The 17,634-nt window shown below is 41.9% G+C and overlaps 1 protein-coding gene across 4 annotated transcripts in view; it reads right to left on the reverse strand.

Moving 5' to 3' along the window:
* Positions 1-7,204, reverse strand: part of ARHGAP29 (Rho GTPase activating protein 29) — a 54,984-nt gene extending 47,780 nt beyond the window's left edge. For 3 of the 4 annotated variants that reach the window (XM_087733182.1, XM_087733183.1, XM_087733180.1), the window contains exons 1-2: positions 7,079-7,204; positions 3,969-4,314 (exon numbers count right to left, since the gene is read on the reverse strand). In XM_087733182.1, coding sequence (XP_087589308.1) covers positions 3,969-4,230 — 262 coding nt within the window. In that variant the 5' untranslated portion in view covers positions 4,231-4,314; positions 7,079-7,204. Of the gene's footprint in view, positions 1-3,968; positions 4,315-7,014; positions 7,032-7,078 lie in introns of those variants that run through there. The other variant, XM_087733181.1, reaches the window with a different exon arrangement.
* Positions 7,205-17,634: the final 10,430 nt, after the last annotated feature.

A 17,634-nucleotide genomic window follows, 5' to 3' on the forward strand; every position in this document is an offset into this window, starting at 1 on the left:
TAGGTCCTGCATGTTTTGTCCCAACAAGTGGCTTACATGCTTTCTATACAACTCCTATGAGGTACAGGTATCCATATATTTTGAAAAGTTTGGACAGTATATAGCAGTTACCCCGTACCTCCTATTCTCCAAAAGAACATATTCATGTAGAAGTCACCCAGCGTCAAAATTCACCAGCACTTACTTGCGAACACATTAAACCCATGCTTTGGGACAAGAGTTATTTTCTTCAAGTTACAGGATTTACCTTAAGTATACCTCACACACTTCAAATTCTTAAATATATTCAATACTCAAATTCTTAAATATATTCAATACTGTGGTGAAGGCTGTTAAGCCCTCAGTCAGTCTCCATGGGAGGCAAACAACTCAGTTCCTAAAACATTCTCTACCGTGGAAAGTTACTTCTCTTCTTGAGTGCCGCTACCTCTGAAGATGACAGATTGCTCCAGCCTTTAGATTGTACTTCACTGTACGTTCTACCTTTTCAAAGAAGGGTGCAAATTGAATGCAACAATTAGGTTCTCACGCTCCCAACTAATAGCTGAAAAGTTACTACTGGAACTCAAAACACAAAGAGAAAACTCACAAGCTTTCAAGCCGTTATGTCTTAACAGTTTGTACTTAGGATGTACATTAAAACTGAAAGAAGAATGAAACCTGGGGCACATCAAGAATACAGAACGCCATCAATAAAACTGAAAACTCAAATGAACAGTCTTAAGAGTAGCACAGATTGCAGGTAATGATCTGAGTCTTCTAGGTATTAATTCAACATATATTCTCAAGTTTGGACTTCCAGGCAGGGATTTCTGAGGAACTGTTTTCATTTTCTTCTTATCAGAAAGGAAAGAAGATTGACTTATTTTGAGTCTCCTCAATATATTTTGGTTATCTCTGACCTCATAAAGTACGAATGCTACAAATGAAGACGACCTTTCAGTTCAAACACAAAGACATGATGACAATATAACTATCCTTACTTAATATCAGCCATATGACACAATCTCACTCATCTGGAAATTTAAGTGAAGATTGGACCAAGAGACTGATGCACTAACTGTGCAGTTCAAGCACTACATTTTCAGCCTGTCATCAAGTAGAATTACATAGAAAATTTCTTGTGAAATAGCACTGGATTCATTGACCCAGGTTCAACAAATGCCCAGGCCTCTTCTTTAATGGAGACATTGGTAAAGTATCTTGATCCTATGCCTCAAGTTGGATTGCTAATAACAGATCGTTACACCCAGTGAGTACAACGCCTAGATTCAAAAGGGAACTTAAAAGACAGCAAGAACTGAAGTGTATGGAACACATGGTATTTCATTCAACACAAGAGGCAACTGCAGCTCCCTCATGTCCAAACAGCTGACAAACTTTTCAACTCTACAGTTATATTCAGAGGGTTTTTTGTATGGGGTAGGTGGTTTTTGTTTTTGTTTTTTCGGGGGGGGGGGGGGGTGGGGGGTGGGGTGTGGGGGGGTGGTGGTGGTGGTGGAGGTTTTTTGTTTTTTTATGTGACATAGCATTAAGAAACAAGTTTCCTACTTGGTGCCAGCAAGGAGCTTCCAAGTTTTTTAGATTTCAGTTTATACAAACAAACATTGTTGGGTGAGAGTCTGAAAACAAACAAAGTCACAATGCTGGGTTTACCTTTGTTGAAAAGTAATATCCAAAATTTATTCAGCATTATGACAATGAGACTACTGTAAGAAATTAAATTATGTTAGCATAAGTAATGCAAAGAGAAATAGCCTTGAAATCTACAGAAAATTTCAGTTTATAACACTCTCCCCTTAAGCGAGATCTCAACTTATTCTTCATGTTACATATCGACTTGCATTGGTATCGTACAAAACAGTACAAGTCTATAATCCAAAGGCACTTATGAACTAGTTTAGACACGAATACATGTTATAATCCGAAATAGCTTAGATTTTTCATCCAAGATAGTATCACTACATCAGGAGAACGTTAAGTGAACCATAGGTGAATAACTGCTACGCTCTTCCAAGGCAGCTCAGATAACACAAGCAGGGAATACAACCATCAGTCAGCACCAAATTCAAGGCATGCACCAGTAGCTATCAGCCTACCTACTGATGCAGACCCCAGCGGCGGAATGGCCAGCCCTGGCAAACAGGGAGCCGTGTGGTCAAGAGTGAAGTTACTGTGCATAGAAAGGAGTTTTTAGACAAATACGCCAAAGTGGCAATACTACGACTAACAGTAGATGTAGAAGCTAACTGAAGGAATAGTGGTTAGAGGCCGAAAGACCTACAGCAGACTCTAGGAACACTAACCAGGCAAATACAAGAGCTCACTGATGCAACCCTGTTGCACCACTTACATTCGCCCCTTCTGAACTGCTTGAAGATGCATGCAGCATATACACATCAAAATAATTTTTTTCTGTAGCTAGTAGCAGAATTTATTTTTAGTTCTTATTTCATAAACTTTAGAGCAAAGTTTTACTATTTAACAAATTCTACACTAAGTCAATAGATTAATGCTGCCCAAAAAGGAAGACATTCATTTCCTATCCCTGCAACTGATTCCACCTTGGAATAATTCATGTAACTAACTTCAGGATGGTGGTTAGCTGCAAGCATGACGAACCAGAATTTTATATGTAAGAAGTCTGTTCAATCATCTTAGTAAGTTTTTGTTAATTTTTGGACAGACAACTGTAAACATCTCCAAAGATAAATAAGATGGAGAAATGCAATCCAAATTATGCAGCTTCCAGGAGGTTGTCTCTAGTCAGCAGTAAGCAAGCCCAATATTACAGAACTCACTATATTATGAGATTTTGGGGACAGAGGTCAAAAAGAACACTCCCAACTGTGGAAAAGAAACATCTCTCCTTTATAAATTAACAATCCTTTAAATGGACAACACTGTTTCACAAATTAATTCCACAGTGCAGTATAAAACAAGACGACAACTCCTGTCTTCCATGTTAGTGTTTTGGATCTTCTGAGTCCAAAATTTTAAACTGAATGTTAATTAACAACTGCTGCGTGGCAACTGGAACACTTCAGTACTTTGATAGTCCTTTCCTACAGGATGCCCATTTCAGTGCCAGTAGGCACCAGACACTCCACCTCACAAATAACTCCACTCATCCTGTGTGCTCAGCAAAAACACTGTTGACATGAAGTGATCACTAGTCACGATTTATTGCCCTGTTAAGATTTGTTCACACCTTTTGGCAGAGCTATTTCAGCTGTGTGCAGACTCACTTGAAACACAGAGGTGACTGCAAATGCTCAGCACTCAGGACATCTTATACAAAACCGCTCTGGATGTCGTTTGAGCTATTAACATTATAACATTCCTCTAGAAGTTAAATAAAAGCTTTCCTGCTGATGACCAAAAATGGACTAATACCATTTCCCTAAAGGATAAGCAACACACAATAATGCGCACTCCTCATATGCAAGAAAATTTGCAGTTTCCACCTGCTGGCAGAAGATGGTAAATACTTATCCTGTAGAGGAAGAAAGTGCAGTTACATTCTACCTTACAACTCAAACTAGTAGCATATAAGACTTTCAAAAGCCAAACCAAAACAGCCTAGGAAACTGAAACATCATCAAAATATTAACAGAATTCTTTGGTATTACAGAAAAAATTCAGGTGGTTAAAAACTAATCAGTTGATGGTTTCACTAACTTTTAGCATCAGCCTAGACAGCCTGCTAAAAAACCTATTTTCCCTTGTTATGATTATGAAACAGATTGCACAGTGTTCTGATGAGGAAATACAGAACCCAAACTAACAACCACCACTTCCCGTAGTCATCATGCTGGGGGAGGGGAGAGGGGAGGAAGGGAGGATAAAGGGGGAAGGTAAGGGGCAAGGGGGAATAACCACAGTAAAGACTAGTTAAAAATACATTAACAGAGTTGTGAGAGTTTCAGAAAAATCTAAGAATTAAGAATAAAGAAGAACTGACACACCTTCTGAAAGAATGGCTTCCTTCAAATAGAGCAGCACATCTGCAAATTTTCTGACATCATTCACCAGTTGCATGATGTATTCTGGATCCACAACAGGATTATCATAGCAGTCGGAGTTGGAGCTAATGCTGCTCAGAGAGCTGCTCTTGGTGCTGCGCCCCATTCCCCAATTTCCTGAATTAGAGATGGCGAAGAAGTTGGAGGTAGACAGTCGGGCTAATCCCAAACCACGCTTGTTACTTCCACCGTTCTGCCGCAACATCCCAGCAGCCACTGTGCTTATAGAGCTCTCGCAGTTAACACTCAGTGTCGCTTAATGTCCATTTGACAAGCCAAAGATGAAATCCTTAAAAATTGGGGGAGGGGAAGGAAGGAGGAGGAAGAGAAGGAAAAATGCTGATTAGTATAGAAATACATATGAAGTAATATTTTTGTACTGACAAGATCCAAAACTTCTTTCAAGATCATACTCCTTTACATTACAATGCTTAACTTAAGTATTATAAATGTTTTTGACTGTTTGAAGTTATTTTAATTTGTACAGCAGATATACAGCATTGCATAAAAATCAACAGTATGCAGAAATTATTTCAAAAGCTAATTATGATGCATACTTATTTTGTGAGAAAACTTTCTTCCCTAAATATTTATTCTGGAAACCTGAAGAATCAAGTTCTTTACATCTACCCTAAGACCTGCTCTGTACCATGAAATGTTACTACAACTGAATACAGCTGCAAAAACACTTGATGTGATATAGACCATGAGCAACATCCCTGCTTGCATCAACCACCAAGCTGTATTCAGCATCCTGTCTCTTAAGATAATAGACAGCCTTGATCTGATAGGATGAATTTGCTTTGTGTAGATTGTGCCGAGCAAGAAACCGTGGCCTATCACAGCTGGTCTCAGAAAGAAAAACATCCTGAAAGAAGTTATGGCAGGCTTTTCAGCCTGCTATCTTTTAATATGAAAAGCAATCAAAGGAAAGACATAAAAAAGTGAAGCGATTTAAAAATATTTTAGTATCAAAGTTTATCTGGAAATCTCAGTGCCGTTATCTTGAAGGGTGTTGTTCTGCTTCAGCACATCTTAAAAGTTCCACCATAAAAATGCACAAATTTGGGGGATATTATATTGGCATAACTAAGCAGCGACCTGCATTCCTTTCATTTAGGAAAACCAGAATGCTACTGCAAATTTCCCCATGTCAGGTTAAGCGATTCACTTCAAAGCAGCAAACTCCAGGTGGCAGAGTCAGGTATGGTTCCAGCAGCTCACACAATGCCTGCTATTATGCTCTCAACACCAGGAGAAATTCTCAATGTTTACACTATATGGTAAACACTACAGGGAAAAAAACCCAAACAAACCCAAATTGGAACATGACTGCTAAAAAGTTAACATGGGTTGCAGACATACCTGCAGCAAAATCTCAAATTCAACTATTTTTAGATAAAAATAAAAGTTATTACGATCCAGAAATGCAGGTTGAAACGGGTTATCCTGCATATGTTTGTATTTGGTTACACCAACTGAAGAAGTAGCACCTTCAACATTTTGAACACTCCCACTATGCATTTCAACAGGCGTTATTCTAATGCACTTCAATTATTTTTCCATTATTTCTGCTTTACTTCTCTTAACAATTTAAAAATATCAGAGGAAACGTGGTCAAAGGAGTTGTTTTTGTAATTAATCTGGCAGGCCTTCCAGGGAGTGTGTGCTGGGGGAGGGGGAAGAAAACTTCAGAATTTAACACAAATTAACTGCTCTAATTTCTGTTTACTGTTTAAAGTCAGTACCTATAAGAGTACACGAGACTATACAAATAAGGCAGATAATTAAGCAATTCCAAACACCTCAAGTAGATTGAAGTGAGGTTTACATTAAACATTTAAGCATAATGTTTAAGCAAGTTTCTTGTGTTCCCACATATAATTCTCATGGCTACAAAGCTACTTTGCAATTCTGCCTTGCAATTACAGAAAAAAAAAAAAACCCACGTAACCTTCTCTCCTTTTAACAAGTGTGATATCTATTTATATCGAGACAGAGATTTTCATATTATTTAAAAGACATGCCTCTTTTAAGTCCGGCCAACTTCAGAGTCAACTTTAAGTAGCATGATGTGTTAGACCTGTTCCCGTACCAAGTCCACGCTTTTAAAGCTGTGTTCTTTTAGAGATAGGTTGCTTTTCGTTTGGTTTTTTTTTTTTTTATTCAGACAAGCAACAAGTAGTATAAGAATGCCACCACTTTGAAAACGATAAAAGTGATGACAAAGTGTTTCTGAATGGGAAAAACTTGAGAGAAACTTTTGCTGCATAGCAGCAGCAGAACCCGAACTGAACAGTTTAGTGCAACAGTCACTTTTTCCTCCTAAATATGAGCCCTTACGCCTGCGTTACAAGGCAGATGGGGAAAAGCTTCCCTCGCAGAACACATGCCTTTCATTACTGAGAAGTGTTTCATATTTCTTCAGGAGACTCTGGCTTTGAAAAGGAAAAGCGTCCACCAGCTTTTCTATAAACGCCTCCAGACTCCTCTGGTTAGGAGCGAGCCATTGCCAGTCCCGACGAAAAAAGGGAAAGAAAAAAAAAAAAATAAAAGCACCAGATATTTCAGAAATTTGCTCTCCCAGCACAATTTCCCCAGTAGGGAGGGGGGGAAGAAAAAGGAAAAGGAGGAAAAAAAAAAAAAAAAAAAAAGAGGAGCCGCTGCCGAAGGGGCCACGTCGCCCGGCGGTGCCAGGCCCCCGGCCGAGGGCAGGGCCGCGCCCCGGGCGGGGGTCGGCGCTCCGCCCCGCCGCCAGACCGCACGTCCTCCGCGGCCAGGCACTTCCCCGCAGCCGCCCGGCCGCGGCAGGTAGCGGGCAGAGGCCGCGGGGAGACCGCCTGAGGTGCGGGGCAGGGCGGAGGTGGGCCCTCGGCCCCCGCCCGGTACCGCTCCGGGGAACCGGGCTCGGAGGGGCGAGACCCGCACCTCACGCCGGGTCCCTCCAGCCGCCCCCCGGCCGCTCACCGCCGCCCTGCCCCGCGCTCACCCGCGGCTCCTCCCGGCCTCCCGCCGCGGCGCGTCCCACCTCCCCCGGCGGCGGCGGCCCTTACCGGAGAGCGGCGGCCGAGCGCAGGCAGCAGCCGGGCCGCCGCGGGCCCTGCGCACTCCCGCTCCGCTGCCCATGGAGCGACCTCCCCACAGCGCGGCCCGCGCCGCCGCCGCCGCCGGGCGCGCCGCCGCTCGCGGCACCGCCCCCTCACGCCCGCGGCCCGCCGTTGGCCCGCAGCACGCCGCGGGGCGGGGCTCTGCCTGTGCCCCGCCCAGGGGCGGTGCCAGGGGGCGCGCCCCCCCCCCCCCCCCCGTTCCGCGGGTGCGCAGCGGGACGCGGGGAGCTGCGCGGTCGCGGGTGGGAGCGGCGGCGTGCCCGCTGCGGGGGGGGGGGGCGAGATGGGGCCGATAAGGCGAACAATGGGCGGCGGGACACGGGAAGGAGCTGAGAACCGCCGGGCGTTTGGCGTGGGTGCGTGTGCTGAGCGGCAGGAGCTGCGCAGACGTAACCGCCGCGCACGAAACGAGCTTCCGAAGTGAGGAAAAGGCCCCAATTCGGACGACGCGGTGTTTAGCAAACAGGATTTCACTTTTAAGTGATTTGCCCAACAAGAAACAAAACCAGTGTGGCAAAGGGGAGAATCTGTTTCTCACACTCGACCTCCCACGCCTTCTGCTCCCGAATGGAGTGTGTCACTCACGGCACAGCTTCCACTGTTGTGATGAGTGAGCGAGGTGTGCGCCTGCACACACGCACACACGCTTCCGTTTCTGCTATGCTCAGCTTGCTTTTATTTCTGGATGAGGTCTGTTGGCTACGGTAGGGAAAATAAAAGCTGTAACAAAATCAAAACGTAACAATGTCAGACTATACCCCCAGGATGGGAGTGGGTTCAGCTACCAAGACAGCCCAAATTTTAGCGTAATTTAGCTTCTGAATTTAGCTACATGTGCACATACACGCACATTTTTCTGGTTGAGAAGAAAAAGAAGTTGGAAAAGCAGAAATCTGCAGCATCATACAGAAAGTCAAATAGTTCCCAGCGGCATCAGGACCTTTAGACCTCTGTACAGACTTTCATTGCGTCAGCTCACAGAGACTGATGGCAGCAGTAGTTTTTCCACCTTCTAGAGGCAGGGACTACAAACCCGCACTTTATTCCTCACTAATAAAAGGCCTTTTAAATTCAGCAATCTTAGATCCGATGCCCAAGCTCTGGAATGGGACATACTTTCGATAACATATCAAAGCCCTCAGCATCTAATTCTTAGCCCAGTCCCTCAACCCTAGCGGTTTCAGGCTTTATGTTTTGAAATTCCCCATCCTTGCTCCAGCCTCCTCCCCCAGCCACGCCAGCACACTGCCCATCCGGGATTTTGTGTCAGAGCACCAACCTTCTCCTTAGTCCCTTCTTCCTCTCCATGTATGCCATAATTTCTTCTATTGGAAGAATTTTATTCCATTTCTTTTGGAATTTATAAAGCCTGAAACTAAGCAACCGAATTACAACAAGTTGTGACATTGCTTATCTCCAGCATCAATGTTAAGCCCTGTTCAATATCTTTTCTTTACCTTAAAAAAAACCTAAATAAAATCTGATGTAAATTTAGAAATCCAGTAAAAGGTTATAAATTCTTCAAGTCTTCTAAGTATGGAGAAAAGCAAACAAAGAAAACAATGCCCTGAGCTTCAAAAAGATTTTGATCATTCAGGTAATTGATCCAGCAGATGTCAAAATCAGGCCAGAGTAAACAATTGTAAACTAATTTAACGTGAAAGCAAGGAACTACGGTAGGGAATGTGAGTTAAATAATACAATCAACAATCACATCATCAGAAAAAGTATTAAAGGTTTATTGTGGGAAAAGTCATTGAAACCATTAGATAAGTGTCCAGTAGCAATAAAAGAAATAAACAAGAAATTCCACCTATACTTATCAATAGATAGAATACAAAGCAATGGATACTATTTGGTCCGCCAAACCTTTGCTGGAAAGAACAGCATATAGCTACAGCACACTCCTTCTCTTCCTTACAGACACTCTTTGAAAACAGAAGTGGCTTTATCTTGCCATAATTACACCATTCCCAGGCACATTTTAGAAAATACAAGGAAGAATAAACTCAGCTGTTTCGAGTACGTACCCAGCTCTAGTCCTTTTCGCTGTTTCTGAGGTACACATACGTTTCATTATGCTTCAGCCCCTCCACGCATTAATCTTCTCTCTCTCATCTCGGCTCCCACGTAGGCTAACCTGCGTCTATGCAAGAATTTGGCAAATTTTTCTTGGCGAATCGTTTATTTGCAAAAAAATCAGTTCCAGAGGTCAAACTGAAAGTGACAAAAAGTGGAAATACTAGGATTACATGTTTTTATGCTTCTGAAATATTTTGTTTCAGGCACTTTTGATTTAAAACATAAAAGTGTTCTACATTGTGGGAGGCCTAGCTTCAAACATCTTTTGAAAAAAGGATTTGAGCCCACATCTGCAACATTATGTGGCTGTTAAGTGAAGTTTTGGGTTTTCCTCAAAGTAAAACAACAAACAATTGTCCTTTTTCATTTTGGTTGTTCAGAACTTTTTTCCTCCCCCTTTTCACTTTGGCTGCCAAACTGAATACAGAGTCCTCTGCATTCCCCCTGAATCAAGACTAGCACAAAACAGCTGCAACCATGTCCCAGACCGTACAGTGCTGATTACCTCCTAAATTGCCTTGGAAAATATTACATGAAAGAGAAACGGAAATAACAGATCTACCTTCAAGAAAATATGGCTTGCATAAAAGGCCAGGTCTACATCACAGCTTGCAACTTTTGCTGCAGTAGATAAACTGGAAGGAGGATTAAGGGTCTGACAGCTGCTGTATTTTGGTCATCCTTTGCTGCTCTACAGGGCTAATGCCCCTTTTTAGCCAAGTATGCTCTACAGCATCACTAATGCAGGCTTCAGGGAAGCAACAGAAGTCGAGCAGGTGAAAGGTTGTTTAAAGTCACCTTCTGTCTGCAGTTCATCCAACTATCATAGTTTGCTTGGAAGGATCAATCAGTTCGTTCAATGAACAATCAGTTATTAGGCAAACAGTGAAGATCGGGGCAATAAAAATAGTACAGTGTCTCAACAATATATTCTCCAAGAAGAGACACCAAATCAAATTTGTTTTCATTAAAAATGCTGAATTTTCCTGTGAGCAGGCACTGAAATCTCTAACGCTTTAAGAGCCACGTGTGTGATTCTTTTAACTGTTTTTGTTTTTCCTGATAGAGCATGTGTGCAGAGTGAAATAAAAGCTATAGAAAATCTCTTTTTAAAAAACCAAAACCAAACTCTATGGAGTAAACTCCAAGTGCCTGCTTCCCCCTTGTCAGTGTTGAACGGTACTTTACTCACACAAAAGTCCCTTTGAAATCCAAGGAAAAGCCTGCCTGATGAAAGCTGCTCTACACGACAGCTTTCAATCACTGTTAAGAGAAGAAACATTTCTAGGTGGGAGCATTAATGTAACTAGAACTGGGAAAGCGACATTTGTTAAGAAATCAGTTTCAAGATACTGTCTCTATTCTACGTAGCAGCAGAAGTGCCAAATATTCCAGACTAGTTGGAAGACATAAATTACGAGTATATAACTTGCTGCGGGCAATAAGAGTTCAATACAGAGCTGGATATTTGTTACTATTGTTAACTGCCATGTCAGCAAGGGAAGGAACAGCTGAGAAGGGAACCCAATTCTAGCCACACGCTGAGCATCACTATAAATAAAATGTAAAAAATGTCTTAGAGAGGTAACTTGGTAGAAGTTTCCACCTTCTGCTTACATTCCAGCGAGCAGAATTCTGCTCTCAAGAAGCGTTTCCATAAACCATTTCTTTCCAAGAATCTTATATGCAGGCTCCTGCAAAAGGCCAACATCATTTGTATATGAGAAAACAGTTCAGGACTCAGCTCCTGTTAAAGGAAATAATGTGACATTTTTGGTAAAACAAAACCTTGCCTGCAGCTACATTTTAAGTTTCAACAAAGAGCCAATGAAGAACAGCTGGAACTCAAACCTGCAAATTATTTGTACGAAGTCTGAGAAAACTCAGAAAATCGTTCCCCCAGCCCCGTTGCATCTACCACTGGTTTACAAAAGATGTTATTTTTTTCTCTTGTGAGATCTCCAGTTTGGCTGTAATAAATGCCACCCAGCTACCTGAGAACCCATCAAGATACCCGGTTTCGTGCGCGCTTCCTAGAACACCCTACATTTCAGCCAGTGCACCACATGCCCTTAAGGGAGCTCCGTGGGTGAAACTGCAGCAGCCACTGTGCGCTGGAATGAACCTGCCGAGCCAAATGATAGAGAACAGGAACACCCCATCTCCTGCAGCCATGCTGCTCACCCGGGGATCAGCCAGCTCTCTCTTCTCAGGCCTGATCTTAAAGGCAGACCACAAAACACTTCAAAAGATGAGTAAGGGAAATGAAATTCATAGCTTTAGCAGGTATTAAAAAACGTATTTTTTGTTTAATGGCTCATTACAATTCACCCCCAAATAATCCCTCCATGCTTTTTAACAGGATGAACGAGGCCTCTCTCTTTTCTATAGGAGTAATCACCTCTTAATCACCTCTCCCCCTGCTAACAGTCCTCTTCTCCACTAATCTCTCCTCTGTTTCACAATTATTGACTGTTTTTTCTCTTAGATGATCTAGCTGATATTTAGCCTAATGCAGGGCAGTTATTCTCAGTTATTCTCAAACCTGATGGCCCAAAACTTGTTGGCTTTTTCTTTTCTGTTATATCAACCGATTTAATTTAAAACTCTTTTCCTGGTCTTTCCTACTTTTGTGTAACATCTTGCCCTGCTCAGGATGAGCTACATGCCATCATAAACTATTCCTCAAAAATGATGCAAGGCTGGAAGCGTGATGTGAGAAATGCAACTGGACACAGAACAACTCCATTTGCTAATCCTCCAGGGAAAAGGATCGCCGCTGGCACGGGCAGCACCCCATTTCCTAACTTTTAACAAGCAGTTTCTTAAAAAACTTCCACCTTAACTAGCAATTGCCAAGGAGGACAGCGGGTGGTGAGGAATGAGAGGAAAGACTGCATGAAGGAAACAACTTCCAGAACCTTCGCAGCTTGCCAAACGCACTATTAACCACCAGTAATTACGGCACAGGAACCTGCTGCTTTGGGAGCCAGGAAGCCTGGAGGTAACCACCCTGGCTCAGTTAGCCACACCTGCCGTACCGGTACCAGCTGGATTTAAGGGAGAGAAAGCCCAACAATTAAGGGTTAGGAGAGAAACATGCTGTTTTTACAGGGAACAGGAGCTTTGGCTGGGAACTGCTTGTAGGTGGTATCTTGCCAAAGGCTGTCAGCCGGGCTGTCGGTTTGATGCGCGCTGGGTAGCAGGGTTGCTGCCTGCCAGCTCAGGGAGAGGTGATAAGCAAAGCTCTCAGTGCTGGATTTGCCTTGCAGGAGAAGCGGGTTGCGATGTAGCTTCTGTTGGCTTTGTGTTTTGAATTAAGGATTGGAAGTAGATTATAAGATACCGAGATGGTGCTACCCAGTTTCTGAAAGTCCTCAGGATGCCTGCGGGGTGCGGGGGGGGGGGGCTCCTGCTGTCGCTGGGTTTCTTTCTCGCTGCTCTGGAGCATGCCAAAATCCTTCTGAAAGCACTGACCATTGCTGCTTTCAGCTCTAAAGCAAAAGTTCCTTTATATGTCCTTGGCAGTTTTTAGTAGCTTAAATGTTTAATAAATCAGATGAAAACAAACAAACAAACCCCAAACGTGTGGCTAGAAACTTTTCCTTCCCCTCCATTTGCATAATTGCTAACACAACAGTAAGTCAATTCAAGTGTAGCAAATAAAACCCCTAATCCTCCAATGTTTCATAACTATTGGTAGAAGAAAATGGAGTGTAAGTTAAAAATATTTCTTTGCCAGAAAGAACAGTGTATTTCAGGTTGGGAGAGCAGGTAAGGTCCTTAAGTAGCAATCAAATGCACTACCTGTGATTAAGTGGTTTCTACTTCCAGATGTATGCTCTTGCCTCTTCCTTCCTTCTCCTGCCCCTGATGTCGTGGCATGATTGTCCAAATCCAGTCCTGACAAAATGGTCCAGGTTAAAAGAACCCCTATGGTTAAGTCTTGCAGTTCACTGGGACCATTTTGCCAAGAGAGTGAGTGTGGCTTGCCTCGATGCTGGCAAACCTCAGCATAATAGTTTGTGATGGGGTAGGGAGCTGCAACCTCACAACCTGCTTTAGATGAAGCTGGAATAATTTTTCTCATTGTGGCTTAGGGTTTTCTGTGCTTTTCTCACAGACTCTATTTGGCTTCCATATGCAGTTTTGTTGCCAGGGATCGTATTCTTATGTTGGAGCCTAGAAAAATAAGAGAGACTCAGCTGAAGATCAGCACTGTTGATACCTCAGCTGTTGTACAGTTTGTGCAGGAAGAAACTGTTTCATATTCAGTTTTTATGCCAATATATCTGTTTCAGATACAATGATGTATGTTTTCTCTTCCCCCCCCACCTCAGGAGAAAAAAAAAAAAAAGAGTTAAACCAAAACTATTCCTAGCTGCTTACAATTATATAGGCAAAAAATCTGTCTTATACTGCATTCATAACAAGATATGTTATTCCCAGTATACGTATACTCATGAAAGTGTAAGTAAACCTTGTTTAATGGGTGTAGTTAAAGAATAAAGATGGCTGATATTGGCTAGTAAGGACAATTGAGTTAATCATGGTGAATTTGAATCCTAGTGACTGTGTGCTGTTGTAACACTATATCTGAACTGCAGCTGGGGGATTGCTCAGGTATAGAGGAGGGAAAGGTGAACTGCATTCTCCTGTGCATGACTAATGGCTGGTATTTGGTACTTAGGACCAAAAAGGACTGAAAAATATGGGTTATTCTCACCATTACAGAGCAAGGTATACTTTACCCTTACTATAGCTCATAGATGATTAAGCTCTAGGCTAAAGTAGATCTACCTGATACTTCTGCTTTCTAACTACAGAGGCAGCATCTGACCATAATATTACCAAGGCTAGGAAAACATAATCCAGCTATCATGTATGGCTGATCTGAAGCTTTACTGAATTTCCTATGTTGGTCACATTACTTGAGTATTTTTTGTACAAGGAGCTCATTCAGCCGTTTTCATCCTGGACTTTATAACTTGAATATCTCAGTCAAGTTCTTTCTAACATCTTACCAAATTAAGTATTACAGTCTGCTTTGTGATACAGTAGTCTTAATCATCTGTATTTAGGTCTTTAAAATGACATCCCACTTCACTGAACACTGGTGAGTATATGTGCTAGAGGATATAATATTAATGAAGTTGCTAAAGTGATTACAATGTGTTCATAGGTTTTGAAAGTACAGTGTTATTGCCTGTCTGTTTTGGTGTTAGTGAATTCAGATCAATATCTTGAGACAATATTGTCAAGAGGATTCTGTAGCATATAACTAGATTAGCAACAAAGGTGAGCCTCAGGAGAGAGCTCTGCTTCTAGTCCTGCATAACAGTTTACATAATTTGTCAGTGGCGTTTCTCATCTAAAAAAATCTGCTCGCTTCTGTCAATGACCATTATGAATACTTCTTGATCAGGAATATGAGCTTCAGACAAAGCTTCTGGGAGAGGACTCGCTACTCTGACATTCTTATTTTACGTTATCCGCATTCTATACTGGGCCAGGGACTGAGCTTTTCCACACGTCAGTATTTTCATTCTTTCAAAGTATTGGATCTTCACTCAAGTGATATCATTACAGACAGAGGAAAGAAACATCTGTCATGCAGTTGTGAGACTTGTCCGTGTGAACAGATCTGGCATAAATAAATGCAAGTAGAAAAGATACAGGTATGGGCCCTTTAAGGGCAAGAAAGTTACTAAACACCTCTTAAGTATCTTCGAGTATGCTAATCTCTGAACTACTGTACAAAAGCTTCAGTAAAAATAGTGAACTCTTTTCAGTTTCTGATGAAACTGTTGTAGATGCCTGGTCCCAAGGGACAACTCCTGAGCTGATCTCAGCTGTGAACCTTCCCACAGCCTAGGTGCAGCACCTGAGTTCCTGAAGGGGATTTCCTACTGACCTTAATAGCTCTTTGCTCAGGGCACAGGTTGTTCAGCTCTCCTATAATGAGGCTCCAAAATCTTCCTATTCACAATCCAGGGAGCGTAGGTGCCTAATACAGGATTCCCTGCAGGCCATGGGCTGGGACACCAAGTGTCATAGCCCAGCAGCCTCTCGTTGGACTTGGCCCAAAAGTTGCTAATCCAACACCAGCAGTGGTTTGTCTGTTTTGTTTTGTTTTGTTTCCTGTTTTTGCTTTAAATAGTAATGATGAATCTGATTAGCTGCAAGACAGCAGATGCTATTGTAATGTAAGATTCGAATAACAGACGTGAGAACAGACTCTGTCCTTGGTTTAAATGACATATGTTACTTATTATTATTTAACATTTTCTTGTGCAATGGAAGCCAGGTTTTCTGCTCTTTGAGAAACTCCTTACTGAATATTATGTACAAAATCAGGACCATTATTATTTTATGCATATATATTTAAATCTGGTAAAATAAAATTGCTGTATCTAAAAGAGCAGTATACATTTTGAAATATAATACTGATCACAGAAGAGTTAAGTGATAATCTAATAGAACTGACCTATTTCTGTCACTTCACCTAGGTAAAATAATCCAACATGATACTCATGGTTAAAGGTCAACAAAGGAAGTATGTAAAGCTCTGATACTTTTGGTTATGCATAGGGCATAAAAATACAGAGTACAATTCACTAAGTTGAAAACCACAGTATTTTAACAATTTTATTCTGACAAAAGCCATAAGTGGCTTGCACTTACTGATAGCTATTGAAACGGAGTTTAGTTTCAGCAAATATTATTTTATAAATCTGTAGCCCTAATGAGATATCTGAATTATATATAAATAGAAAACTGCAGTATTAAATAAACATGAATAACCCAAGCCTTACTTGTTTATGTCCAGGTTATTACTGGTTCATTGGTACCTTAGCAGTGTGGAACTGTGTTTGATAACAGCATGAATGAGAAACTGAAGTTGACAGGTTTGCAAATCTAGTGAATGGAAAGGCCACTGATGTCGCCTGAGTTATGGCAGAATGCACTCTGACTGGAGGCGCTCCTCAGGTTTCTCCATTAACTTGTCTAGGTAGGAACACGTGGGGATTCCCTGTGGGTACCCAGCTTGCCCCGTGATCCAGAAAGATGGTGGTCCCAACATACAATGGGATGCCTCTGTGAGGAGACTTAGACCATGTCAGGTCAAGATAGAGCCCTTTTGCTTTAGCAGACACTGCTGGTAGCTGCTCTGGGAAGAGGAGGCCAAGTAGGTACAAGCCTATGGAGAGGCAAATTCCATTCTCCTAGAACCAGAGGACAGGCCACAAACCTGGGCTGGTTCCTTCCTTGCCACCCTGATCCTGTTTTGCGGGGCAGCTTTGGAGATCATCCTTTTCCGACAGACAGCCTCCAATTCAAGATTTAGCCATGAAGCAGCATCTGATCAAGAAAGCAACACTGGCAATCTTCTTTAGTGTAGGAATGTGACTTCAGCGCTGATGGAGCATTTGCCATCTAATTTCAGTAACTTCTTCCAACCAATAGAAAAATCTCTGAGACAGGCTTGGCTGCCAAACATTACAGGCTTTGAAGTCTGCTGGCAGGTAAAAGCTGCATGTCAGTGACCTACAAAAACATCAAAAGGTACGTCAGGGAATGCTGTTGCAAGGGCTGGAAGCTGGAAATCTAAAAGAAAAATCCTCAAAGATAATATTAAAGGACTTCAAAGGTAGGAGATATGTAGAAAATCAACAACACTGGTCAAAATCAGACAGCGAAACAAAAATTTTCTGACTCGACTAGAAGTTGGAAAAGAAGTAAAAGAGAAATATGTACTGCTTTTTATGGTCACATGTGTACATGTACTGTGTAAGCAACAGCTCTCTTGCCTTCAGGGTATGCATATTGGTACACTCAGAATATAAATATATATGGTTAATGCATCAAAAGGAGATTAATAATTGATATCCATATTTTTCTTTTTACTTGCATATGTAAAGGTGCTGTATAATATGATTTTTTTTTTTTTAGTAACATAGCTTATCACTGTGTAGTATGTATGTAAAAGTGAAAGACACCATCACTAAAGATCAGGTCCTTCACATAACTTGCCAGAATCTAAATACGGGACCTAAAAGACTCAAAGGGAAAGTATTAATGTAGGAAATTTACTCAGCTATGGATTAATCTCAATAGCATAAGGCTTTTTAAAATCTTTGGTACTTTATCTCTTAAGTAAGGATTTTTCAGCAATAAAAACCTAACATGAGAACATAAAATTTATGTAGAAGGAAGTTCAGAACTGGAAATAGGTAATGCTTCAAAATAAGAATGACCAGGCTGGGTAAGACCAAGAATCCAGTAAGACCAGTATCCTGCTTCTCATAATAGCCATGAACGGATGCTTAAGGGAGATATGGAACACTGGACAGGAATATATAACACTTTCCCTGAGCTTCCAGCCATTTGCACCTGAGAAACTTCCTGAGCCAAACATG

The sequence above is a fragment of the Nipponia nippon genome, unplaced genomic scaffold (assembly GCF_047370975.1).
Source record: "Nipponia nippon isolate SJK-2023a ecotype South Korea unplaced genomic scaffold, ASM4737097v1 scaffold_5, whole genome shotgun sequence".
NCBI lineage: Eukaryota > Metazoa > Chordata > Aves > Pelecaniformes > Threskiornithidae > Nipponia > Nipponia nippon.